General features: G+C 54.6%; 1 protein-coding gene across 1 annotated transcript in view; it reads left to right on the top strand.

Moving 5' to 3' along the window:
* The window catches only part of LOC121345429 (translation initiation factor IF-2-like), a 4,384-nt gene extending 1,300 nt beyond the window's left edge, over positions 1-3,084 (top strand). The window contains exons 2-3 of the mRNA XM_041422328.1: positions 1,500-1,644; positions 2,159-3,084. Coding sequence (XP_041278262.1) covers positions 1,500-1,644; positions 2,159-2,245 — 232 coding nt within the window. The 3' untranslated portion in view covers positions 2,246-3,084. The remainder of the gene's footprint in view (positions 1-1,499; positions 1,645-2,158) is intronic.
* Positions 3,085-26,618: the final 23,534 nt, after the last annotated feature.

The following is a 26,618-nucleotide window of genomic DNA, read 5'->3' as shown; positions in this document are numbered from 1 at the left end:
GGGCGCGGAACCCCCCCCCCCGGGGGGGGGGGGGGGGTCCTCGGTGTGGGGCGGGGGCCGAGAGGGTGGTGCCGATGTGGGAATTGGGTGGGGATGTCACTCCCCGGTATTGGGAGGGGTTCAGGAGTGGGAGTCCCAGTGTGGGGTGGTGAAGGGGGAAGGAAACCGGAGTGGGGCGGGGGCGCCCATGTGGGGAGAGGATCAGGGCATCGCTGCCCAGTTTGGGTAGCTCCGCTCTGCAGCGCGGGGCTGGCAGTGTTTTCCTTGTGCGGCAGGTGCCGGGTGTGCCGTCACGGGTCTGGCATCTGGGAGGGCAACGATCTCCCTCCGGGTTAAACCCTCCCCTCTTGGGGATCGGGCCAGGAGTTTCCCCCCTGCCCCTTCTCCCTTCTGCGGCATGTTTCACCTCTCAATAAAGCGACCCCTGCCCCCTTAAAGGCTGCGCCTCACGTTTGGGTTGGGGAGGCCTTCCCTTCATCCTCCCTGATGGAGGGGCCAAAATCTCATCGCATCCCTTGCCCTGGGGTAACTCTGATGCAGGGCTCGGTAGAGAAAATCTTCCCTGCCCCCCATCCTATAGGATACTGAAGGGGTTCCTACCCAGCACCCCTCTCTTGGATAGGGAGGGACCCTCATCTTGGGGCCCCCTTATAGGGTCTGTTCGCCCCCACCCTCCTATATTAACCCCCCATTGCCTTCAGTGAGGAGTGACACCTCCTCCCGTCCCTCGCCCCGAGATAAGTACAAGGATTTCGGGATGCTGCCCCTACCCCGATGGCCCCAGGGAATCTGCACGGAGGGTCGGCATGCTCAGGCCGTCACACGATGGCCACCTGCCACACGGTGAGAGCGATATCGGCAGCGCGACAATCTCCATCCCTCCCCCTCCTCCTCCTCCTCTGGGCAGAAGAGAAAGTTCTGGTCTGAGGGAGGATGGCCTGCTCTTCCTCCGTATCCCTGTCCCCAGGCCCTCCCGTGTCCCTGCATCCCTGTATCCTTGTCCCTCCGTGTTCCCGTGTCCCTGCAGTCCGTGTCCCACTCCCTACCCAGGCACTACTGTGCTCCTGCACCTCTGTGTCCCTGTCCCCAGGGTGCTCCTCAGGGACAGGGTGCTCTGAGGCTCGGCGGGGCGTTTGTAAAGGGCTCCTCGCATCGTCTCTCGCCCCTCGTTAGGACAGGTCGTGATAAGGCAATGCCACCCCGAGGTGCCAAGCAGGGTGGGGTTTAGGGCCATTCTGCACGCTACACGCTCCATCCGGCTCCCGGCACGCCGAGCCCCGGGATGCCGGGCCCGGAGCCCGCAGGAGGTTCGGGGCGGCCGGCGGAGCCGCGGGGCCATCTAGCGGCCAGGGCCGCTCCCGGACACCCCGCGCAGCCACCCCGGCCTCCGGTGCTCCTGCCCCTGCGGGGGACACACGGGCACGGGCGTCTCTCCCCGGGGTGGCACAGGATCATGAATACCCCAGGCAGCGTCTCACAGTGCCCCTTTTTCTGACCAGGACACTACCAGAGCCGCCAGACCCCCAGGATCAGGGTGTGGAACTCCCGCTCTGGCTTCACCCTGCTGCAGGTCCCAAGTGTCACCCCAGCCTGCACAGGTCCCACCGGCACGGATGCAGGTCCGGGGATCCGTCAATAAATCAGGTAGGAATAGCAGGTTCCCTGCGGGGCCAACAGTGGAAATATCCCAAGGAGCTGGGTGCCAGCAGGATCCATGTCCTGGCACCTGGCACAGCCCTGTCACCAGGGCCACCCAGGGAGCCAGCACAGCTGCCCAGGGAACACAAAGCCATTGCTGGGAACAAGGACACAGCACGGAGCTGTCCCTCATGCTCTCCCAGAGGTGCCTGGGGACAGGGGTGGGACACAGAGGTGCAGGGACATGAGGGGGAGGGGCTGGGGGCAGGTGGTGGGACACAAGTTATAGGCACAAAGGCCTGGGGACAGACAGGGAGACACAGGGAAATGGGACACAGGGACATGGCAGTGTAGGGACACAGGGGCACCTGGGGACAGGGGAATGGGACACGGGTGCAGGGATGCAAGGGTGCAGGGACTTGTACTGCAGTACCACCGTTGCATCCATGCATCATTGCTCATCTCCCAGTCAGTCCTGGGGTAATTATGAGCTGATCCCTGGCTTTTCTGTGTGCCCCAGGAGTGGCATTCCTTGGATGAGAACATCACAGCAGTCAGATGGACACACACAGCCTCAGAACCCAGCCCTGGAGCTGCTGGGGAATAACTGTAGGTGCCAAGGAGAGGCAGCAGTGTGGGCTTCCCGCATTTCCATCCATCCTGTAGTTTTCCCTTGTTCCCGGCCTGGAGTGGATCAATCGAGTGCTGTGCCTCCTGTCTCTTCCTGGGAACCTAGGGAGCAGCCACGCCGCATCCCATCTGGAGGGTGTCTGATGGCATCAATGGGAATAAAGTTCATGCAGGCAAGTAAATATTAACCTTTATTCCATGGTAGTGGAATATTCCACACCAAAGACACTGAGATAAACCCCACTCCAGCTTTTCCCTGGGAGGTGCTAGCAGCAAATGGTATCAAACTCCCAAAGTTGAAGATTTTGGGGGGTTAAGGCACCAAGATGACCCTTCACACCCTGCGTAACCCTGAAATCCCATTTCTCTCCATCCCTAGCAATTGCAGCAGCCTGCCCTCAGAGCAGCATCTGTGGGCATTCTGGAGCATCCCTGTCCTCCAGGGAAGGAGGGGACACAGTGGCCAGTGCAGGTGGCACATGGGGCTGGGGTCCTGCCCATGGAACAGAGATGACTGAGACTCAGCTGAGCTTGGGGACATGGCCACTAAGGGACCTGCTGGATCCCTGAATGAATTGGGTGTTATTACCCTGGAGCTGCTAATCCGAGGTACACTGACAGCTCTAAATCCCACCAGAAATCAATCCCTCTGCTCTTCCGCTCTGCACTAATCCCCACAATAGCACCCAATCAATATCCCATTTACTGCTCTGTAGTTTCCCCATGCATAAATCCCACTCATCACCCAGGATGCAGCTGCAGTGCCCAAGTGGGGCAGGCAATATGGCAGGGCAGAGAATGCTGTGGGACAGGGAATGCCGTGACATCCCTCACCTGAGCAATGCCAGGCACAGGCTGGGGGTGCCAGGAGGCTCCATGGCATCAGGTGTGTTCACTGCATGGACCTGCTGGGAGCAGCAGGAGAGTTGGGAATGTGTGGATGCAAGGAAGAGCTGTGACTGCAGCTGTTGTGCATGTGAGTGTGTGTGTGCCCCACTGTCATCCCAGCAACACCAGCATGGGCAGGGTGGGATCCAGGGTCCAGGTGGATCCCTTGATCCACCACAGGAGCCACAGCCCAGAATGATCTCAGGCTGGGCAGGGATGGGGGTGTCCTGGCACCAGCCCCTCAGTGGGGATGGCCCCAGTGGTGCCAGCTGCAGAGACCTGGTTGCATCAGTTCTGGGGCTTGGGCTATCATTGGATTCAAAGTGGGATAACAAAGGGATGAGAAAGGGACGAGGAAGTCCTGCACTCTTCAACATCTTTATAAATTATTTGGACACAGGACTGGAAGTTCAGACTAAGCAAGTTCACAGACAATAAAAAACTGGGAGGGGCTGCTGACAAATTGGAGAGTTGGACAATTGCCAAGTGTGTGAGGTTCAACAAGGATTCTGCATCTGGCATGGGTCAATCCCAATGTACATACAGACTGGGAAATGATTTGCTGGAAAGCAGTGTCATGGAAAGGGAACTTTCCAGGACAACAGTAAGGTGAACATGATCACATGAGTCACACCCATGTCCTGGGGGGCACCAGGCCCAGCATCACCAGCTGAGCAAGGGAGGGAATTGTCCTGCTCTGCTCTGTACTGGGGCAGCCTCACCTCGAGTGCTGGGGGCAGTTTTGGGCATCACAAAATAAAAAAGATATTAAAGCCACTAGAGAGAGTCTAAAGACTCACCATGAGGGTGGTGAAAGGCCTCGAGGGGAAGGAATATGTATGAGGAATAGCTGAGGTCACTTGGCCTGTTCAGCCTGGACAAGAGGAGACTGAGGACAGACCTCACTGTAGTTACAAATTCCTTGTGAGGGGAAGAGGAGGGGCAGGCACTGATCTCTGCTCTCTGGTGACCAGTGACACTCCCGAGGGAATGGTCTGAAGTTGTGTCAGGGGAGGTTTAGGTTGGATATTAAGAAAAGATTCTTCACCCAGAGGGTGACTGGACACTGGAACAGCCTCCCCAGAGCAGTACCAAGCCTGAAGTTCTAGCAGCATTTGGACACTACTTTTGGGCGTGTGATGTGACTCTTGGAGATGGTGCTGTGCAGGGCCAGGAGCTGGACTTGATGCTCCTTGTGGGTTCCTTCCAACTGAGCAGATTCTGAGGAAGGGTGACAAAAGGATAACTGTGCAGGGCCAGGAGCTGGACTTGATGCTCCTTGTGGGTTCCTTCCAACTGAGCAGATTCTGAGGAGGGGTGACAAAGGGATAAGGAAGGGCCCAGCTGATTAAGTGATATTGCTGATGAGTAAGTGATGGAGCCCTTAGAGGGTCTCTGTGGAGACATTTCAGAGCACGGCCAGGGCTGGGGGTCCACCAGCAGCCCACACACACGACAGGGCTATTTGGGGGGACAAATGGGATGGCAGAGCCCTGTTGGCCCCACTGTGGTGGTCAGGTCCCTGTGGGGCTGAGACAGCTCTTGGCTCTGTTCCCATACCTCTCTCCCCATTCTTTGGCTGCTTTCCCAGCCGGCTCAGACAGTCCTTATGGACAAGTTCTGGGCATGGTGGCCACCAGCATCTTCAGCCTGGCTAGTGGGATTTCACCTCCTGAGCTGCACACAGCCTGTCCCAGGAGATTATCCTGTGTGGGCAGGGACAGAGCACACCCCCACTGTACCCTCAGAGGGGTGAGGGAGAGGGGATATCCACAGGGACTGCATCCAGGGATCAGCATATGCCATGGTGAGAGCATGCATCCAGGGGGACAGCATGTATCCAGTGGGACAGCATGTATCCAAAGGGACAGCATGTATCCAAAGGGACAGTGTGTATCCATCAGAACAGCGTGTATCCATGGGGACAGCATGCATCCACAGGGACAAGTGTATCCATGGAAACAGCCTGAATCCCGGAGGACAGCACGTGTCCGTGGGTGACAGCCTGAACCCAGAAGCACAGCGTGTGTCCAGAGGGACAACCTGCTTCCAGGGTGACAGCATGTATCCATAGGGACAACCTGCATTCATGGCATCAGCACATGTCCAGAGGTGCAGGTGACATCCATGAGCACAGCATGCATCTGGGGGACACCCTGTGTCTGGAAAGACACGACACACCTGGGGACAGCACGTGTCTTGAGGGAGAGCAGGTGCCTGAAGGGACAGCACGTTTGCAGAGGGACAGTGTGTTTGACAAGGGACAGCACATGTCCACAAGGACAGGGGTTGCCTGGAGGAATAGGATGTCTCTGGAGGGAACATGGATTTTGGGGAAATTATGTGCCAGAATGAGAGTGTGCAGCAGGAGAAGGGACAGCAGGTGCCTGCGGGACAGCAGCGGGTACTGGGGTACAGCAGCCCCTGGACACGCAGTGCCACGCCACTATTCCAGGTGGCCCAGCAGCAATAAGGAAGATCCCAGCCCAGCGCAAGCATATATGGAGGACAGGAATTTACTGCCAGATTAGATAAAAGATGAGGAGGTGACATCCATTGGCCCTGGCTGTGTCACTCTGAGCTGACCCCACTCCAGCTGCAGGCCACGAGGACTTGGCCACCAGATCTCACTTGTCCCTGCCACTCTCCTTGGCCCCTTATTTAGGGTGGGGTCGCTGCCAGGTGACAATGGAGTGTCGTGCCACCATGAGCACCCAGGGATCTGTTCAGAGACAGAGAAGCAGGCCTGGTTCCCACCAGCTTGGAGACCCCAAAGAAACATGGCACACAAGGACAGGGTCCCTGTCCCTGTGCTGGTACCTGATCCCATAGGATTCTCAAAAGTAGGCATGAATGATAGTGTCACTTAAGAAAGGGATGTTCCAAGCCCTGACTCCAGAGATGCTCTAAGCCCTGTTCCAATGGGTGCTCCAAGCCCAAATCCCAGGCGTTCTCCATGCCTCAGTCCTAAGAATGTTCTGAGCTCTCTCCTTAGGGGTGCTCCAAGCTCTGGGCCCCCGAGGATGGTCTGAGTGGTGATCCTGGGACACTCTGGGCTCTGACCCCAAGATGCTCTGAGCCTCTCTTCCAGATTCCTCTTCCAGCTTCCTGCTGGTGTCTCCGGGATTTTCCTCCCCACCCAGCACAGCTCTCCATGGGCATCCCTTGGCATCTGGATGCTTGTTGCCATTGTCTCACCTGGCACCTGCCTGCTCCAATTCTCCCTCATCATCTCTTCTGTTAGCAAAGCAATCACTCCCCAATTTAACCTGGATTAAAGCAGTATTGCTCACTTGCTCCCTCGCTAGTTCTCTTCCAATTAATTTGTTCCTTGTTTTTATTTCCTAATTAATTCTTCAGGCTCTTTGGCAAGGAAACAACAGTGGTGCCCAGGGTCTCAGGAAGGGATCAGGATTAATTATCCCAGTGGGAATGAGCAGAGGGGAAGAGAAGCAGGGGCTTAGCCCAGGATGGGGATGTGGATCTGGGGTGAGCAGTATTCCCTGGACCACCCATAAGCATCCCATATAAAGGAAAGGAGGGGCCCACAGCTTACATTGTTTCCATCTTCCCTTGGGAATATCACAGAGACAAAATCCTCACAGAAGCCAATATGATGCCTCTGGGGGGGGGATCACCCTAGGGGTAGGTTGCAGTGGGGGCCCAAGTCCTGCAAGGGTTAATGCACAGTACAGCACAGGGTGTTGGAGCTAAAAATACTGTGCCTTTCTTGGGATTTGCTCCAATGACTCATTCCTTTCTGTAATTTATTGCTCGTTACATAATCACTTTCATTTTCAGCTGGAGAAAAATGGAATATATTTTTCCCCCTTTTCTTCTGTTTTTTTCAAATGAAAAGGGCATTTTAGCACATAAGCACCAGCCATTTTCCCAGTTCTTCCTGGCATCTTCCTGGCAGAGGGCTGGCATGCTGCCGCCAGCTCCAGCCTTCATCCAAAGACTCCTAAGAGCATGGTGAGCTCTGGGGTCTGCTAAAGAGGGAATGGGGAGTGAGAGGTCTCTGGATGCTGGGAGGGCAAAACACCCTGGGGGCAGCTCAATGGGAGGGGATGGGATGGGATGGGATGGGATGGGATGGGATGGGATGGGATGGGATGGATGGAGGGGCCGGATCCATCCACTGTGCCCATTGCCCGGCCAGGGTGAATGCCCCCTGGCACTGCTGCCAGGGCACAGCTGGGCTCCAGCTGTGTCCCAGCAAACCCAGGGCTGCATCCCAGCAAGCCCAGCATGGTACTCCAGCAATGTGAGCACCATGGCCCAGCAAACCCAGTGCTATGTCTTAGCAATCCTGGGGCTGCATCCCAGCAAGTCCAGTTCAGTCTCCCAGCAAACCACTGGGTTTGCTGCATCCCAGAAATCCCAGTGCTCTGGTCCACTGAGCCCAATACAGTGTTCCAGCAAGCCGAGTGCCATCTCCCAGCAATCCAAGTGTCTGCCAGCACAGCTGTCTCCACCAAATAGGGCAGGACACTCCAGTGGGGAACGGGGGGCTTTGGCTCAGGCCCAGGCTGGGACTGGGATGATCTTCTGGCAGGGAGGTGAGAACCCCACTCTCTGCCAGCCCCCCTGCCACCTCCGCAGGGGGGTCAGGAAGCCTTGTGTTTGGAGCTGCAGCCTTAGAATTAACTGTGCCAAATGTTTTATTTGCGTAGAAACACAATTATGTTAATTAAAGCATATCTGTAATTACAGCACTTAGTGGCCTATAAGAGCACAAGTGACTCTGGTGACTTTAGAGAAGCTGGAAGGCTGGAGGGTGGCTTGGCCCCAGCGCCAGAGAGCTCTGTGGAAGGGAAAGCAGCAGTGTCCCCGTGGGGTGACAGTGGTGACCCCAGTGCCTGTCCACTGTGCGAGGGATGGTGCAGTGAGATGGGATGCTCAGTACCCACAGCCACACCCTGACCCAGCCACTGTCCTGCTGCTCTGGGAGTGAAGATAGAAAGAAGAATATGCCTCCAGCACCTCAGGGAAGAGGGAAGAGGAAGAAAATGGGTCCCTGAGGTAGACAACAGTGCCTGGGAAAGGGAGTTTTTCCATCTCTGCAGGCAGCAGGGGCTAAACAGTGTATCTGTGAGGGGAAAAGAAACGGGAAGCAGAGAACGATGGCAGCTGGAGCAGCAGCCAACCAGCCCGTGAAATGGCTGGGATCACATCCCACAGTCTCCAGGCAAAGGGAAGAGGGGAGGTGGCATCTGTCCCCACCTCAGTAGAACCATGACTGGACAGTGTGTTAGGGGGGGTGACAAGGACCCCAGAGGGAACATGATCTGGGGCACAGGAGAGCCTGGAGCAAGGGAAGCAGCAATGGCATGGCATGGGGCTCTGGCATGGTGCTCCAGGATCCCCACACACCCAGACACCTTTCCTCCATCACCAGAGCAGCCAGCCTCCAGGCCAACACCTGCCAGTGCAGCTTCCATCTTCCCCAGCCTCCAGCAGTGCCAGAATATTCCTGCAATTGCTCAGTCCAGAGCAAAACCATTTCACTGGAGCCGAAGGATTTCACCCTGCACATACACAGGACAGATCCCAGCATGGGCACACACGGTTAAGTAACGCCCTGGCATCTCCAGGCAAGAAAGGCAGGGAGGGCTGCTGAGCTGCCATGTTTAACTTGAAGCCATCATGAGCCCTGCACAATAATGGACAGGTGCTGCACGGGCAGTGACAGAGCAGCTGGCAGGGGCTGGCAGGAAGGGGACCAGCGGCACCAAAGCTTTGCCGGGTGGGATTTATTTGCTGAGCAAACGTGTGGAGGCTGTTGATCCGGCTGCAGAAGGCTGAGCCCTGTTTGCTTGGCAAACACACTGCTTCGGGTGCTCCGCCCTGGAGCATCAGGTCCTGTGCAAGCAGCTGCCCCCACTGCCAGGCTGGGAGAGCAGCTCCCGGGGCTGCCAGGAGCCACAGGAATGCAGCTGGCCCTGGTGATGGGGCTAGAAATCCTGGCAGCCCTGCAAGGCTGCAAATCCTTGTTCACATTGCATGGCAACCCTGCAAATCCCTGTTGTATGGCATTCCTGTAAATCCATTCCTGTTGTACAGCATCCCTGCAAATCCCTATCCCACTCCACAGCATCCATGCAAACCCCTAGGGGTGTCAGGAGCCACAGGGATGCAGCTGGTCTCAGTGATAGGGCTGGAAAGCCTGGCAGCCCTGCAAGGCCGCAAATCCCTGTCCCTACTGCATGGCAGCCCTGCAAATCTTCATCCCTGCTGCACGGCATCCTTGCAAATCCCACCACCATGGGGACCTCCAAGCACAGCCACCAGCACACCCCAAGGGAGCCAAACCAGGCAGGAGCATAGCAAAGTGAGAGAGAAAACACACATTTACCCTGAATCCCTGGGGAATTATCCTTGGAAAAATGCAACCCTACAGATGCTGCCAACTCATCTTTCAATTAGTCCATTTAGTTGATAACTAGAGGGAGAAAGAAAGCTGCAGTTGATCGTGGTTCAGCATGTGTTCATCACCTACCCTTTGCTTTTTTTTTTATTTTTTTTTTTTTTTTTTTTTTTTTTTTTTTTCCCCAGCACTGTTGTCCCTTAAAAATAGTGGGAAAAGAGCAGGAGCCAGGATCTTGCCTGTGCTTTCCATGCCCCATGCTTTCCATGAACAACAGCGCTCTAGGAGCAGGGATCATGTCCCAAACAACACCACAGGTTCTAACTGGATCGTCCATCTGTGAACATGGCACAAGTGGAAGCCACTAACTGGGCCAGGACTTCTACTCAAATGATCCAAATATTCCCATGAGCCAGAGTTAGTGCAGGGAGTGGGGACTATCCATGGAGGGACAAGAGATGACACAGCTCAAAGCCACTCATGCCTTGGGGGCTCATCAGGGCAAGAGTCTGACACCTTCCATCCACTTCCCAGAGCTGAGTTGAGCTTTTAGATTCGGAAGCCTCAGCTTTCCCTGAGAGGAGGGGAGGGGGCAACTGGGGATGGGGATTGGCTGTGCGGACTGCCAGTGGTGTGGCTGGTGTGGGTACTGGGGGAGAGATGGAACTGGCAGAGAGATGTAGTTCAGCCCTGGGACAGGCATGGAGATGCCATATGGAATATGGATACAGAATTATTGAGGTTGTAAAAGCCCTCTGAGACCATCAAGTACAACCATTCCCCCAGCCAAGCCCACCACTAACCCGTGTCCCCAAATGCCACATCCACAAAACTTCTAAATCCCTCCATGGATGGGGAAACCACCACTGCTCTGGGCAGCCTGTGCTGCACCCCTTCAGGGAAGGAATTTTCCCTATTATCTAAACTAAATCTCTTCTGGTGCACCCTTCTGGGCTGGTCCCTGGCACAGCCAAGATCCCACTGATACTGGGATCAGTGCTGGAACATGTCAGGCTTTTAATCCTCGATCATGCTTTCCATTAATTAATGGCTTTTCTGTGGTTGAACTGCTGGCTCCAGCTTCCCTGCCACACTGTGCCTGGACAGAGCACTGGGGGGGTGACTGGTAGCCAGGTGCCACCTGAAAAGAGTCCCCAGCCTTGTCCTCCTCCCTGTGTCACAGTCCCCATGACAGGGCTGGTTGAGGAGCTGGGATCCAACTGAGCTGCACAGGTAACGATGGAAGCAGGGTTCCCAGAGCATCACCACGGTCCCTCCTGGGAGCACAGTGGTTCTCTGCTGTGCCTGCTGATTGGGGGTTGCAGGAGGGAGGTGACAGGGACATAACTGGGGTCCCCCTGCCCATGCTCCAGCTCTCCGTGCTCTCAGCTGGCACGTGGAGCTCCCTGCAGGCTCTGTGCACGGCAGCACACACCGTGCCTGACTCTGCACTTCTCGCCAGCCCACGGACCTGCTGTCCCTGTCCCTGCCCACCCAGAGGGGGAGAGGGGCTTCTCCAACAGCACCGAGTCCCCACCTTTGCAGAGCCCTCCATCTTCACCAAAACTGCATACCCATCCATCCCAGGAGCCAGCTCCCACACTGCTCCTGGGGGAATGACACCTTCTTTGCATCCCTGCATCCCCACAGCAGCAGCACAGTGGGACAGGTTGCTTCATCTCCTTGAAGTAAAGGAGATGGTCACAGCTGGATCTGTGGGGGCCCAAGGACATTACCCTGAACTCTGGGTTCCCAAACCACGTGGAACTACTGGCACTGGCGGCCCCTCTGCCTAGTCTGCAGCATGGCACAGCACAGCACGAATCCTACCCCGAGCAGTTCCAGCTGTGTCCTGCTGATCTGGTAGGTGCAGCACCAGCCACAGATGCCTGACTGGGACCCACAGCCATTCCCAGGAGCATAATTTCCCTGGAGACAGTCAGCCCCAACAGCAGCCCCCTCAACCTCTTCCTAAGCCTCGCAGGGTTCATTATACCCAGCTCCCACTGTGAGCAGCTTGTTTCCTGCGGCATCCTCTGGAGCAAGAGCTCACCCAGCTCTGCTGCTGCATCCGCCTGCACCTGGGTGTGAGCAAAGGAAACCAGCACCCAAAGGGCACCTTAGCGCCTAAGAGCCCTTGGGCTCATTTTGGGGAATGCTTGGCCCTCTGAAGTTTTGCTGGCATTTCCACACGGACACTTCTCATGCCTCAAGACCTGCTTTGTCCACAGCCAGCACTGTTTTTCCTCACTTGAGCTTTAGCAAAACACTCCAGTTTTGGGGGTTTCATCCAGCAGTGTTGCTGACTCAGCATCTGTCCCACTCCCCGTGAGGCCAGGACAGGTGCAAGACAAAACCAAACCACATGACAGGTCCCAGAGAGCCTTTGGCTCAGCCAAAGGGGGAAAAACATGGATGGGAAGGGCACAAGGCTGTGCTGGTGGGGAGCATATTCTGCTGAGGGAGAATGGAGCACTGCAGCCTTTGTCCTGGCAGACCTGACACTAGCTCTAGTCGAGCACTAACTGTAACGCTAGTCATAGACCTAACCATAAACCTGCACATCAGCATAGCTGTAACCCCAAACTTAGACCCAGCCTAGCTCTAAATCTAAACCTAACTATAACCCTAACACCAAACTAAGCCTTAAATCTAGCTCTAACACAGAGGCTAAACTAACCTGAAGCATAAGTCTAACCCTAGCCCTAAATCTAATCCTAGGCTAGCAATGACCCTAAACCTAAGCTTAAATCTAAACCTAAGCATAAATCTAAAATCAGTACTACTCCTAATACTAATCTGAACCTTAAACTTAGCCATAGACCAAATGCCAGTCCTAGATGTAACCCAAGCTCTAACCAGGCCCTAAATCTTTTATCTCAGCTCAAGACCTAACCTTAAAGCTAAACTTAGCTTTAGCCTTAACCTTAAAGCTATCCCAAATCCAAACACTAGCCCTAAACCTGATCATAGCCCTAAACCCAGACCTAAATTTAGTCCAACTTTAGCATAGCTCTGACCCTAACTCTAATCCTAATCTTAGATCTACCCCTAACCTTAGCTCTGACCCTGACCCTAATCCTAACCTCAGGCCCAGCTTCAGCCCCTCAGCAGCTGAAGGGAGGCCCAGCTCTACCCCTGAGGTACTGCAGAAGGACCAAGGGAGTCCCCACATCCTGCAGCTCCTGAGGATATTCATGCTTAGGATCCAACACCCTCCTCTCAGGAGGAGAGCAGGAGTTCCATCCCATTGCAGGAGTTCCTGGCTTGAGCAGCTGACAATCAAATTCTTGAAAATTGCCATCAGCCTGCTTGAGTCAGGAGGTTAGGGACTCTGGCACTGTTCCCCATCATTAGCACCACCTTCCTTGACCCCAATTTCTTACTTAAAGCCTTCATGGCTTCCGACTGCTTTTTCCATGCAGGAAGGATGCTGCCATCGACCTTTCTGTGATCTCACTAGTAAAAAACATGAGGAAAGATTCTGAGGAGGACAAGGGAAAACACAGCAACACCCACAGTTTGTGTCCTCCCAGCCAGGCTCAAGACAAGTATTGGCTTGAGGACAGGGCTGTGGAGACATCCTTGCTGCAGGAGTAAGTACACAGGGCAGCTCTGGTGTGAGGATAAACCCCAAACCACCAAGACGCTGCACAGACGTCCCACAGCATCACCACCAAACAGCAACACCCTCACCAGGCTGATCTATGCCATGGCTTGGCAGGGTTCCATGCCTCAGAGCCAGGCTGGGGACCATCAGACCAAGCAGGGGCTGCAAATCCCTGCACTCCCAAATTCTGGCTGCCATGCCGGCTTTTGCCCTCGCAGGCACTAGCATTAGGGCTCTGCTGCAATGGGGTGAGATTAAGAGTGCATGGAGGTTTTCATTGGAGCATCAGCATCCTCATGCCGTAGCAAGCAGAAACTGAACTTCAGGCGACATGGACAGGTCACCCTCCAGACCTCACTCCAAAGCCAAGCAAAGCACAGGCACATTCAGCTGGCACCAGCTCAAGAGAAGAAAAGGGGGAAGAAAACCCTCCACCAGTGTCTGCCTTTCAAATGCTCCTTATAAATATCTTCTCACTGTCTTCTGAGTCACCCAGCTGAAACGTGCAAGTTATTAACAGCCTGGGAAGGGGCTGGGAAGCAACTGGAAGCCAGAGGAGGCTTCTGGCTAAGTCAGCACTTTGTCCCAGAGCTGCACGGGCAGCACTGCTGTCTGCTTTTCCCTCTTTGGATGGAGAGCAGAGGGCTCAGGGCATGCTGAAACACATAGCGAGGCTGCTCTCCATGGCTGCAATGCTCAGGCTGAGCCCTAACCCAGCCCCAGCCCCAGCCAAATAGTCAGGGTTTAATATATTCAGTGGGAAATGCACCCCATCCCACTTCCAAATCCCTCTCTTTGTTCTATTTGATTTATCACAGAATATACAAACTGACAAAGGCCCAAAAGGCTCGAACCCATCCAAGATTCCCCCATGTCCTTCCTCCCCTCTGACTCCACACACCAGTGATGCAGACAGGGCTCAGAACATGGGTCCAGGATCAGGATTTGCTATGGGAGCAGGATGTGGGGACAGGAGGGGACCAAGGGCTGCTGCTGCCAAATAACCAGCCTTAGGGACATTCCTGAGCCGACACTCAGCAAGTCCCATAGGCTGCCATACTGGCCCATTCCCCAGGGATTCTGTGTGGATGACAAGGTTTGGGGACAGCTTCCTACAAGGTGTTTCCTAACACCTTCCTACACACACTCGTAGACCTTCCTACAAGGCCAGATTGGATGAGGAACGACCTGGTGTACTGAAAGGTGTCCCTACCCATGGCGGGGACAGAATTGGATGAGCTTCATGGTTCTTTCCGACCCAAACCTATCATCCCACAATTCAGGCTCCAACCCCTGAAACATCAAATCTTGCTGTCATTGCCCACTGCTGCAAGGCAGGTAAGACCCCCCCACCCACTCCTGACACCTCAGCTGGGGGAAACTGAGCTCCAGGCTGCCTGTTGCCCACACTCAGCAGCCTCTCCACACCCTGAGCCCGCTGCTGCTGCTGCTGCTGCTGCTGCTGTGCAGATGGAGCCATGATAGCAAACAAAGCATCTCCCAACACTCGCTATCCAACTCACTCCCCCCTCCAGAGAGGCCCATCCATTAAGGAGGACAGGAGAAAGCTGGACGGGCAGAAAGTCCCAGGCAGCTCCGGACCCTGCTGGCATTTCTGTTCGCAGCCCAGCACAGCTCCCGCTGAGCCACATGGGAGCTGGGAATGAGACAAAAGCAAAAGCAAGTATCAGGGTCAGAGGGGAGCAGGAGGAAAGAGGGATTCCCAGAAATTGCTGCTGCATCCACCGTTGCCCCCAGGGAATCCTGTATTCAGCCCTAGATGGATGCTTAGCCTCCCAGAGCCCCCAAAGCAGCACAGCTCGCAGGGGGTGAGCAGGGCTCTGCTGCAGATGATGGCCAGGGCACACTTTGTGAGGGTCCTCACTAACAGAGCCAGAATCTGGCCCAATTCCCAACACTTCCAAACAACTGGCTATTCTGAAGCTGAAGATGCTCAGGGAGATGCCCTGGGGTAATGGAGGAGAAATTCCTCGCTCACCCTGGAGACCTCCCATGGACAGGTGCAGGGTGCTGGGAAGCTCCTGGCATATGCAGAATGCAGGAAGCTTGCAACCAGGAGTATTCCCTCTATTTTCCCTGCCAGGAAATCTCCAGGCACCTCCAGGCTCCAGGGCTGGGTGCACAGGCAGGTGAGTGATCCTGAAGAGCCCCAGATACAAGCGCAGGAACAGCCTGAGGCTTTGAAAAACCTGGAGAACATCACTTAAGAACCCAAACAATGGGGGACCAGGTTAACCTCATTCCACTGAACCCCTTCCCTGACAAGGAAGTGCCTGGAGGGGGAGCAGAGCCATCCAGACCAAAGTGCCAGGACAGTGGAGTGACGCAGTGGGTGTTTTCCATGACATTTTACACATGCAGCCCAGGGACTAGCAATAACCATGAAGGGTCTGGGGGGCTCTCCAAGGGGTTTGACAGCCTGCCCTCATCTTTGCAGGTACTCCAAGGCTTCCAAAGGGTGGCTGAACCCAGCTCATGCCCCCTGCTTCCCAGACAGTGTTGTGCCCTGAAGGAAGCCCTGACCCCTCCCAGCCTCCACTGAGCTGGATCCTTCCCGCAGGGATGCTCAGAGCTGCATCTCCTCCTCTGTGTTTTCCATCCGCAGAGCTCAGTAGCTTCTTCCCCAGCCCTGGCTGCTGTCAGATGCTGTGAAAGCAGCAGCTCCAGCCACCCTGACACCCCACCCACCTCTAACCAGGTCAGCATCCACCCACCCAGGAACACACTTCCCAGCAGGAGAAAAGGAGGAAATGGGTTAAAACGTGACCTGGATAATGCTGCACCTGCATCCCCTTGCAAAAAATGCACCATGCACATGGGAGAGCTGGGCCACCACTGGATCCCAGCCCCACGCAGCATTGCCAGCCAGCGTCGAGCACCGCAGGGCTGGAGGGGAGGCAGAAGCAGGCAGCACCCCTCCCCACAGCGCTGACCTCACCACTGCAACCCCTCTAGGGAGCACTGCAGGGCCAAGGGCATCATCCTCTGACAACCCTCGGGAAGCTTTTCCACCTCTATATAGCCCTTGGGGTTTACAGGATCAGGGACATATATCTGTGAAGGACATATCCTGGGTAAAAGGGTAAAGCAGCTGGACTCATCATTCCTACCTTGCCTGCCAATTCCTACCTGGACACAGCCAACCCAGCTACACCAAGCTTTTCTGTCATTTACTTTTTTTAAAAAGCCTTTAAACAGCAGCAGAGGCAGGAGGGAACATGGGGATCGCATGGCATTTCAAGACCTTTGTGTGTTTTGCTTAAAGAAAAGGACACGTGCACGTGTTCAGGCAGCACCAGGGAAGGATCTCTGCAGGGAACAAAGCACGCACAGCACTGTGGAGTGAGCCAGGAGAGCTGAGGGAAGGATGCTGCCTGCAGAGACAGACCCAGCACCCACAGAAGCGTAGGAGGATCAGCACCTATTGGAGCCTTGAGAAAACAGATCCAAGGCACACATTGCGTGTAGGCAAGAGAGATGCTGGAGGGTATTTTCTATGGAGAGGGAGAAAGTTCTCACCCAAAGGTCAACTCACGAAGGTGCAAAAACCCAGTGAGGGAAATGTGTAGCGCTGGGGCAGGAGTGGATGGAAGCTTCCCTGCACCCCAATTAGTCCCGTCATCACCTAAAGCACCTGCTCCAGGAGACCCAAGGATGCTCCTGGGCACATTCCAGTGCAGCAAGGTGCCTCCTAGTTCTGGTGGTCCTGGTGTGAGCAGCTGAGCCAGGCAGTTCGGCCAGAGCCTGAGCATGTGGAGCTGGCACTGTCAGACAAAGGAATCCAAGCACTGAGAAGCCTTCCTCCTTTTTGCTCTAGACTTGCATTTCTTTCCTGTGGTTCAGCTCACCCTCACAGAGGACATTTTCGAAATGTGGGATCTGCTCCCACTGGAGTAGGGGGAGAAGAGATTGGAAGCACCCCAGATCTCTTGGTAGCCAGGAGCCAGAGCACCCACGTACTGTGAACCGTCCGTGCACAGCCTGCTTCCCAGCAGCTGTGGAGCCTCGTGAGCGCTGCACATGCGTGTGCCCAGACACAGAGGGGGTCTCTGCCAGCGCCAGCCAAGCCTGTGGGCAGTGGGAATTGAGACACTGCAAGCTTCCCATTAGGCAGCTCAGCCCCTCTTCCCACGTGGGCTCTTCAGAGCATCACCCTTCCCTGCTTCCAGGGAGCACTGTCATCCCTCAGCAAGGTCACCCGCGCTCTCACACAAAGCCCGTTGTGTCTGCTGCAGCATGAGACCACCATGACCCCTGGAGCCCTGTTCCCACCTCGCCATACACAGACAGGCACTGTGACACCGGGACCCCCAAATCAGTTTGGTGAGTGGGTGGGTGTGCAGGGGCTGCCTTCTCTTGCCCTCTGTGAAGCTGCCGAAACCACAATTCAGAAGCCTGACCTGAATTTCACAAAGTCACCCGGGCCCCCCTGCGGCCCACCACTGGGCCTTCTACCCTTACGGGAAATAATTATGGGATAAGGGTGAAGGGGAGACGGGGAGATCCAGTTCACACCAGCTCTCTGGCACAGAAACACCGGTGATGACCTGCCCCAGGGCTAACATAGGTGGGGAGTGGGGAACAGGGAGGGGTCGCAGCCTCTTGTCATTTCCTTGTCTGACAGCTGTCAGGCAGGAGGAACTTTTTCCTGCGTCCCTGGCGTCTCCTTCGCTCCTTTGCCCAGCATTACTCCCAGAGCATCCCTCCCTCTTGGCGTGGTCCCCCATCCCCGGTGCCGGCGGGAGGGAACTCACATGTCAGATGCGGCCGCCTGGTACGGCTGGCTCCGGCAGAGAATGGAGTGTCCGCAGCCCTGGCCCATGGCTCCGCATGCTTCGGCAGCCCTCCCAGCCCCGCCGCCGCCGCGCCCGATTCTCGGTGCCGGCTGGGAGCGGAGGCTCCCGGCGCGCTCGGCTCGCTGCTGTCACCGAGCCCGATGCAGCGCGCCGAGGCGTGCGGGAGGGGAGGACGGAGCGGGGGCGTCGCTGATTGACGGCGCTGCTGCGGCTCCGCGGGGCTGGGCGGGGGCCGAGCCGCTCCGCCGAGGGCCGGAGGGGCCGGAGGGGCCGGAGGGGCCGGAGGGGCCGCACCTGCCGCCCGCCACCGCCCACCCCGGGCCGCGCCCGGCCTCGCCCGTGCGCCGCGCCGCGCCGCGGAGCGCCTGCCTTTGTCTCACACTGCCCGCGGGTCCTGCCCTCGCCGTGCTCCCCGCGGGGCCAGCCGTCCCACCCGGCGCCTCTGGCCCTGCTGGGACCGCAAGCCCCGTCTACCGTGTGCTGTTACTGCCCCGGTGGCATCGGCAGGAAAAAGCGCTACTGGGCAGCGCTGTTCCCACCTATCCCTGTTCCAGAGGTACTGAGCAGCGCTGGTCCCACTGGTTCCTGTCCCGAGGGTAATAGGCTGCGCTAGGCAACACTTGGACCACTGGTGGGTTGCTTTCCTAAGGGCACTAAGCAGCACTGGGCAATATATTTTCCCTTTTGTAAGGGAAATGGCCTCAAGTTTTTCAGGAGAGGTTTGGATTAAGTATACGGGACAATTTATTCCCCAATACTGGTGTCAAACACTGCAGGCACCACGTCTGGCGGGATTTAAAAGCCATGTAAATGTGATACTTGGTGACATGGTTTAGTGGTGGGCTTGGCAGTGCTGGGAAATGGTTGGATTCAGTGGTCTCAGAGGGCTTTTCCAAATCATGGTTCTGTGATTCTATAATATAGGACTGGACCACAAACAGGTCCCTGCCAGAGAGTGGACACCCTGTAAACAGTCCCACCACATGAGTGGTCCCCAGCTTGAACCTGCTGATCTTCTGTCCTGGGCCCCGTGGGCTGAGGTCTGGCAGTGTGAGCTGTCAGAGGGTGGGACAGTGCCAGAGAGTGGCTGGAGAAGGGTAAAAGCTGCTGCAGTGCCAGCACTGCCTGTGCTCTCCAGCCAAAGACCCTACACTCCCAAGAGGGACCCTGGGGAGGGACACCCATTCTACACTGAATTCAGGTCAGAGGTCTCTATGAAACCTCACACCTCCTGGTACAAGGGGAGGGAATACAGAAGGAGCAACAGCAACCTGAGCTTTCAAAGATATTTAAGCATTTCAGCTTCTTCCAGTGCAAGCACTAGAGACAAAAAGGGAAGCTGCTAGGGACCAGGTCCTGGACAAAGACTGCAGAGAGATCATCCAGCTGATGAAGGTCTTGACTCAGGATCGTATAGCCACTGAATGGTTTGGGTTGGAACAGACATTTGAAGCTCCACCAGTTCCACTCTGCTGCCATGGGGACATTTGCCACTAGACCAGGTTTCTGCAAGCCCCATCCAGTCTGGCTTTGAATGTTTCCAGGGATGGAGCAGCCACTGCTTTTCTGGGCAACCTGTGCCAGGGTCTCACCACCCTCACAGCCAAGAATTTCTTCCCAGTATCCTATCTAACCCTACCATCTGTCAGACTAAAGCCATCTCCATTGTCCTGTCACTCCAGGCCATTATTCAACATCCCTCTTCAGCTCCCTTGGAGCTCTGTGAGGCAATGAAAGGGGCTCTAATGTTTCCCCAGAACCTACTCTTCTTCAGGCTTAACACTCCCAACTCTCTCAGCCATAGGAGGGATGTCCATAGCAGCCAGTTCCAGTCCTCAGAGCATCTCCATGGCATCCTCTGGACTCCTTCCATCAGCTTCATGTCCTTCTGATGCTGGGGCCCCAGAGCTGGAAGCAGCACTGCAGGAGAGGTCTCAGCAGAGCAGAGCAGAGCAGAGCAGAAGAATCCCTTCGTTACCTGCTGCCCACAGTCCTGGGGATCAACACACAGGGTATCTGGGCTGTCAGGGAATGTTTCCCCAGAACCTACTCTTCTTCAGGCTTAACACTCCCAACTCTCTCAGCCATAGGAGGGATGTCCATAGCAGCCAGTTCCAGTCCTCAGAGCATCTCCATGGCATCCTCTGGACTCCTTCCATCAGCTTCATGTCCTTCTGATGCTGGGGCCCCAGAGCTGGAAGCAGCACTGCAGGAGAGGTCTCAGCAGAGCAGAGCAGAGCAGAGTAGAAGAATCCCTTCCTTACCTGCTACCCACAGTCCTGGGGATCAACACACATGCCCTGGCCATGTGCCCTGGGCTGTCAGGTCACATGGCCAGGGCATCCTGAGATTTTCACCTGTCAAGTCTTTCTCCCCAGGGCTGGTCTCAATCCATTATCCACACATTCTGTGTTTGTGCTTGAGAATACTCCAACCCACGTACAAGACCTTGGCTTAACCTTGTTGAAATTCATGTAAGAGTATCCCCTCTTCAGCCTGTCCAGGTCCCCCTCAATTCCATCCCTTCCCTACAGCATGGTGATCACACGGCAGAGCTTGGTGTTGCCAGTAACCATGCCGGGGTACCCTGGATCCCACTGCCTGTGCTGCCAGCAAAGATGCATGTCTTTGCCCTGCTCTCTCCCTCACCCTTGGCATCTCGGGGCCACTGGCAGCATGGAGCCATGGACCTTTGTTCTCAGCCAGTACAGCCACACAGGTGAATCTAGGAGCATGTCTGGGCTCTGCAGGCTCTACTGCATCCCTCTGCAGGTACTTGCATCCTCTGCACTCTCTCCCTATGCTGTGTGCTACACCACAGGCCCAACCCACACTCCCAAACAGGGAACTTGGCTTAGTGTATTAAGATTTTGTACCGAAAAGAGCTATTTAGGTTGCCCTTCAGTAGCCTTGCAGACCTTCATCTCTCCAGCATCATTTGTGGGGAGAAGGGAGGAACGTGCTTTAAAGTCATTGTGGATCCACCAGCTGAGACATTAGAGCAGCAACAGACATTAAGGGATTAGCACTCAAATCACATCAGTTCCTGTCAAATTAATCAGGATTAATATCCCCATGGTCTACACATATAGGTAGTGGATTGTATCAGTTACACAAGATCCTTTGTTATCTGCAAGGGTAAACTGAGGCCCAGACCTGCAATTACTTGCCCAAATTTTCCCCCAAGAGCTGAGAGTAGAGCTGGGACTAATTTGAGATTATTTTAAGGACCATCACTTTAATCTAATCCCTATTTCCACCCTGAGCTTTAGATTTAATGATTTAGGTTTTCATCATTTGGCTGAGCTCGTATCCTGCACTCCTTTAAGGGGAGAACTTGCTGTGGGGCACCATGGGGTGCCCTGAGGACTGGGAGCCATTCCAGCACACATTCATCTTCTCCCACCAAAGTGGCTGGTGGCCACGTTGGTCCCATCACTCTGCAGTGGCAGTAGTGGATGGTGGGAGTAGGGTGGCTGCCATGTATGGACCATCCCACACCCTGCTAAGCCCCATCATCTTGTAACCTACAAGGAGTACCCTCCTTTCCAGAAAAGCTGATTTCCATGCTTGTTTATCCCAGCCTCTCTTATTCCCCAAGGGATGTTTTTGTCTTGCTGTTGTCCCCAGACAGAAGCAGCTGAGAAAATCAGAGCAGATTTGGGTGCAAAGACCACCAGAAGGAACCATCCATCTCCAGATGTCAGGCAAAGACCATCATGTCTGCAGATTACCATGGAATTTTTGTGTGGGAAAAGCTGTTTGAGACCATCAAGTCCAAGCATTCCCCCACCACTGACAAGCCCTCCACTACACTATGGACCCAAATGCCACCTCCACATGTATCCCCACCATCCCACATGCTCCAAACCCCCCTGGGACTCCTTCCATGTGGTCAGTGCGATGCCTATCTCTCTCCCTTCTTATTCCCCTCTCCAATTGTCATTCCTGGTATTTTAGAGACATGTTTCTCTCAGCTCCACATCTGTCTGTACTATTTTCTCCTCAAGAGAAAACTCTGCCCCATATCCAAGAAGCTTCTTAGAGTCCTTCTGCAAATGGCAGCACAGTGTGTGAAGTCCCAGGAGCATCATGGAGGCTAAGAATTGGAAAAAACGCTCCTGGAATGTTTTGGTGTGTTTAGTTTAAAATGCTCCATTTGAGGGTTTTGGGGTTTTTTGTGGGTTTTTTGTTTTGTTTTGTTTTGGGTTTTTTGTTTGTTTGGTTGGTTTTTGTTTGGTTTTTTTTTGTTTTTGTTTTTTGGGGTTTTTTTTTGTTTTTTAATAAATGCCTGCTAATTCTTGCTTGGAAGCACACAAGGCATTTCTGGGTGGGCATTGCTGCGTGGATATTGCTGGGTGGGCATCTCTGGTAGCCCCCTCCATGCTGTGGGGAGGTGAAGGGATGTGCCTGGTAGAGGTGTGCTGTCTGCAGTAGCCTGTCCCCTCCCTGTAATGTTGCTTGTCTAGCAGGGTTGCTATAGAGCATGGACATTCCTGGTCCAGTCTCTTGCTACAAAGCTGGCCAAACCAGGGCTTCATTGATCCATCTCACAGGAGTGAGGCCCCAGTGATGGCCACTGAGATCTTCCAAGAAACTTTCTCCAGGTGCGCCTGAGAGGGGCACCTTAGCCTGACCTGGCTGGAGGGAGAGGGCCCTGGGAGACATGACAACAGTCAGAAGTCCTGACAAAGTATCTCCTACAAATCTCTTGTTTCTCTTTGCTGGAGCTGCTGGGGATCCTGCACTGGGCACCAACATGGGCTGCATGTCTTTATTTAGTGCTGGGAAAGCAAAGTGATGCCAGTGCTCCGTAGGCAGTGTTCCATCTCTGTGCTCTCATGCCGATATTTGTGGCGTGAATACGAAACGAGCCTTGCTTTGCTTGCTGCTGATACTCCTCAGCAACATGATTGAATTCTGTGGGCGCTGAATAGGCAGGCTTTGTCCTCGAGCACGTATTGTGCAGGATACCAATTCCAGCGCTAATGGAGATGTATTTGCTGATACAAAGCAATTTGCACCTTGAATACTTTCCCTACAAATGGGCTCTACATCACGCTCAGAGCTGTGAGCTCTCTTGCTGTGCATGCGAGGAGACACTTCCTTTCCTCTGAAGACACCCAGTCCAGCATCCTGGGATGGTCTAGTCATGGTACACTTTCCTACTTTGAATTGTGGAATCACAGAATCATTAAGGTTGGAAAAGCCCTCAAAGACCATCAAGTCCAACAGTTCCCCACCACTGCCAAGCCCACCACTAAAATACATCCACAAGTGCCACATCTACATATCTGTTTAATCCCTCCTGGTCCTGTCACATACATAGGCATATCCATGAGAAAGTTCAATTTCAGCAAGTCTTGGGGATTTTTTTTTCCTTTCTGATTTTCCACCATTTTCCCTCATAAACCTGAGGAATCTTTCAGAGAGGGAAAAAAATAGCAAAACAGAGAAAAGCTTTTCCATTTCCATTGACATTTATCCTGGGAACAGATAAAGAGCAGAAAAAAAACACACAGAGGAACCTGGAGCTTTGTTTTTATTGCAACGTCGGTACAAGATGTTCTCAATGAAAAAAAAAAAAAAAAAGGAAATAAATTCACAGTGAACCAGAAAATTATTCTCTGTGTCCACAGGTTCAACAGCTCACCCTTGATTGGGGCAGAACAGAGAGAAACACCCTATGTGTATTTTGGGGTAGGGATGGGTGTCCCAGGGAGCTGTTTGGGGCCTGTTGTGGTGCAGCATATCCACTACATCCCACACTGGGGCAATGCTGTCACCAGTGCCAGCCCATCCCATGGAGCCATCGAGGTTTGGTGCTACTGGCTAGGAAGGTGCTGGAGCTGGGATGGAGCTTCTGCACATCAAAGGAAGGAGCTAGGGTAGCCTGAGGAGGCAAGGGCTTTCCTTGGCCTTGGAAATGGGATTTGGAGAGGGAAAGGGGAAAAAAAGGAAAAGGAAGGATGGTGAAGGGAAAAGAAGGGAAAGGGGAAGGAAAAAGGGAAAAGGGGGAGGGAGAAGGGGGGGAAAGGGCAAAGAAAGGGAAAGAAGGTGAAGGGGAGAGGGGGAAGGGAAAAGGAAAGAGAAGGAGGAAAGAAAAGAGGAAGCAGAAGGGGAAGGGAAAATGGAGAAGGAAGAGGAATAGATCTGAGTCAGCCACCTTCTCTAGGTGTTTCACACCATGACAAGCTGGTCTCAGCAGCCCCCAGCCTATAGCCCCCACATGCACAGCTCTCTGAGCCCGCAGGCCCCTGGGATTGACAAGGTATTGGGAGGGTAGCTAGGGCCTCCAGCCTCTGCCAGTGTCCCCTGCCTGGTCACGTCTGTCAGCTCGGTGCAGGAGGGAACAGGGACCCGCTGGCTCTATCACACTCAGGACATCATGCAGGTGACCTTCCCCAGTGCTGAGCCAGGAGAATGAGGTGCAAGGGGGGACACTTTGCTCTCAGTTTCCAGCCTCACTCTTCATTGCACCTCAAATTTTTCCGTCCTCCCATAGTATGATGTGTCCCTGAGCCCAAAGTATGGGAAAATATCCCTGCGGTGCCATTCTCCAGGTGGAAGCTTCTGTACCTGGGCTATGCCAGGGGGGATACCTGGCACACAGGCAGTGGGAAACAGGGATTTAAGCAGAGCTGCAGGATCTGACTCTGGTCCTGGGAACTGTCAGGAGTCATAAGGATGCTCCCAGGGCTTTACCAGGTACCTCAGCCCAGGTACTATCCCCACAGTCCTCCCTCATACCAGGAACCCAGACCTGACCCCCTCCACTGATTCCTCATTCCAAAGATGCTCAAGGTTTTGGAGACCCTTGTTGCCACCCCTGAGCCCTTCCCAGCCTTCACAGTGCTACCTGTGGAAGCTGGCATCGGGGTACAAAGGCATCCAGTCCCAGGGTGGCACTGGGGTGCAGAGTGAGCCCAGAAGTCCCAAATCCCCTCTCCCCCTTCCCATCACCCAGAGGCTGGGGTCTATCCCTGCTTTGGAGATGATAGGAGGAGTGGAGGGGCTTTTCCTTTGCACCCAACACTCCCATGCCCCCAGGGTGGGTGGCAGATGGTGAGACAGGGGACAGGGCAGGAACCAGGCAGCCTTGGTGACACAGGAAGAGCAGGATGGAGCTCCTTGTTCCTGGGAAGAGATGTCCCAGTGTTCTGCCTTCCAACAGCACTGGGGCAGCTGAGAAGTTTCCCTGCACCTTCAGTAGGGGTCAGGGTCAATCAGTGTCCCCTTGTCATGGCCCATGGGTGCACCCACAAGGGGAAATGGGGGCCCCATGGAGAGAGGCTGCCTTTGAGATGATCCTTCAGGGTCATGGAAGGGATCCATGCGAGCGCTGACCATCATGGGAACTCTCCAGCTCCTGCACATTATCCCTCCAAATCTAGCAGCATCCTCCCCAAGGGATAGCACGAGGCTTCAAAAGACTCTTCCCAAAGGTTTCCCTACCACCTGTGTCAAACCATGGCTGGTGAGAGGGAAGGGGAGAGCTCAGCTCGTGATAGAACATCCTCTGGATGACAGCTCTGCTCCCCATCATGCTCCAGGGCTCCTTGGGGTGGGGAGAAGCAGTGGTGAGGTGTCCAGAGGTAATGCTTCAGTGCTCCTCTGGGGAGCAGAAGTGCCTTGAGGCATCTGTCCCCGCCAGACGGGGGCTCAGCTCTGCTCCCGACTTGCACAGGGCGTTCTGCAAGGGCACCCCATTCCCACCGTGCCTCCAATGTCAGCCTCTAGTCCCTTGAGCATCCCACCAGGTGGGTACCAATCCTCAGGATGTGGCCTTCAGGGGCAGCACCTGATGGCGGGGCTGAGGACGGTGGTGTTGGCTCAACACCAGCAGCATCAGGCACTGCCAATGCAGCACAAAGGTCCGTGGCTGGGGGGACCGCGGGGATCCACTGGGAGACACATGGGGCTGGCACGCTGCTGCCCCGGCTGCTGGCTGCCAGGTAGCCATGGAAACCTCCCGGCGGGATGCTGCACCAATAAATAGCCAATTTGAAGTGATTCTTCTCAAAGAGCATTTTTTTCCCTGTGTATTTTGTTTTAATATATATAAAAAGTCTCAGGGATTTTTTAGATTTACCTTTGCTTATTTTATTGCTTCCCTTTATTTTATTATGTTTCTTTCTTTTGTCTTTTGTTTTGTTTTGGTTGGGGTTTTGTTGTTGTTGTTATTTTTTATTATTTTTTCCTTTGATTCAAGGCCTGTCCTCCATGAACACTCAAGGCAGAGGTTTGCCATCTCCCTTGTCTTCAATAAGCCAAAGGTCATTGCTGTTTCAGTGGCAGCCCACATGGAAGTGGGGTGACACCGTTCAGGGCCACATGTCCATGGAGCTGCTGCTCACCTGGGTACGTATAAATACACAAGTGTGCACCTGGGCATGTGTGCATGTGTTTGGATGCATAGTCATGCACGGAATTGCAGATCCAGGAAAGCCATGTCAGTGAAAGCATACGGCATGCTCACACACACATCTGGTGTGACAGCCCAAAATGGGCTCCTTGGGAATCTCCCAGCAGGTGGAACAGGGCAAACTGAGATTTTGGAGTCCTGGTGAACCAGACAGGTGTCATCCAGGAGCGGATGGGCAGAGCTGTGCCTGCTGCTCTGCAGCTGCACCCATGTCTGGTGCCACCAGGTGCAGGGCTGGGT

Source organism: Onychostruthus taczanowskii, unplaced genomic scaffold (genome assembly GCF_017590055.1).
Source record: "Onychostruthus taczanowskii isolate IOZ18803 unplaced genomic scaffold, ASM1759005v1 scaffold73, whole genome shotgun sequence".
Lineage (NCBI taxonomy): Eukaryota > Metazoa > Chordata > Aves > Passeriformes > Passeridae > Onychostruthus > Onychostruthus taczanowskii.
This window is presented reverse-complemented; position numbering and strand designations above follow the sequence as displayed.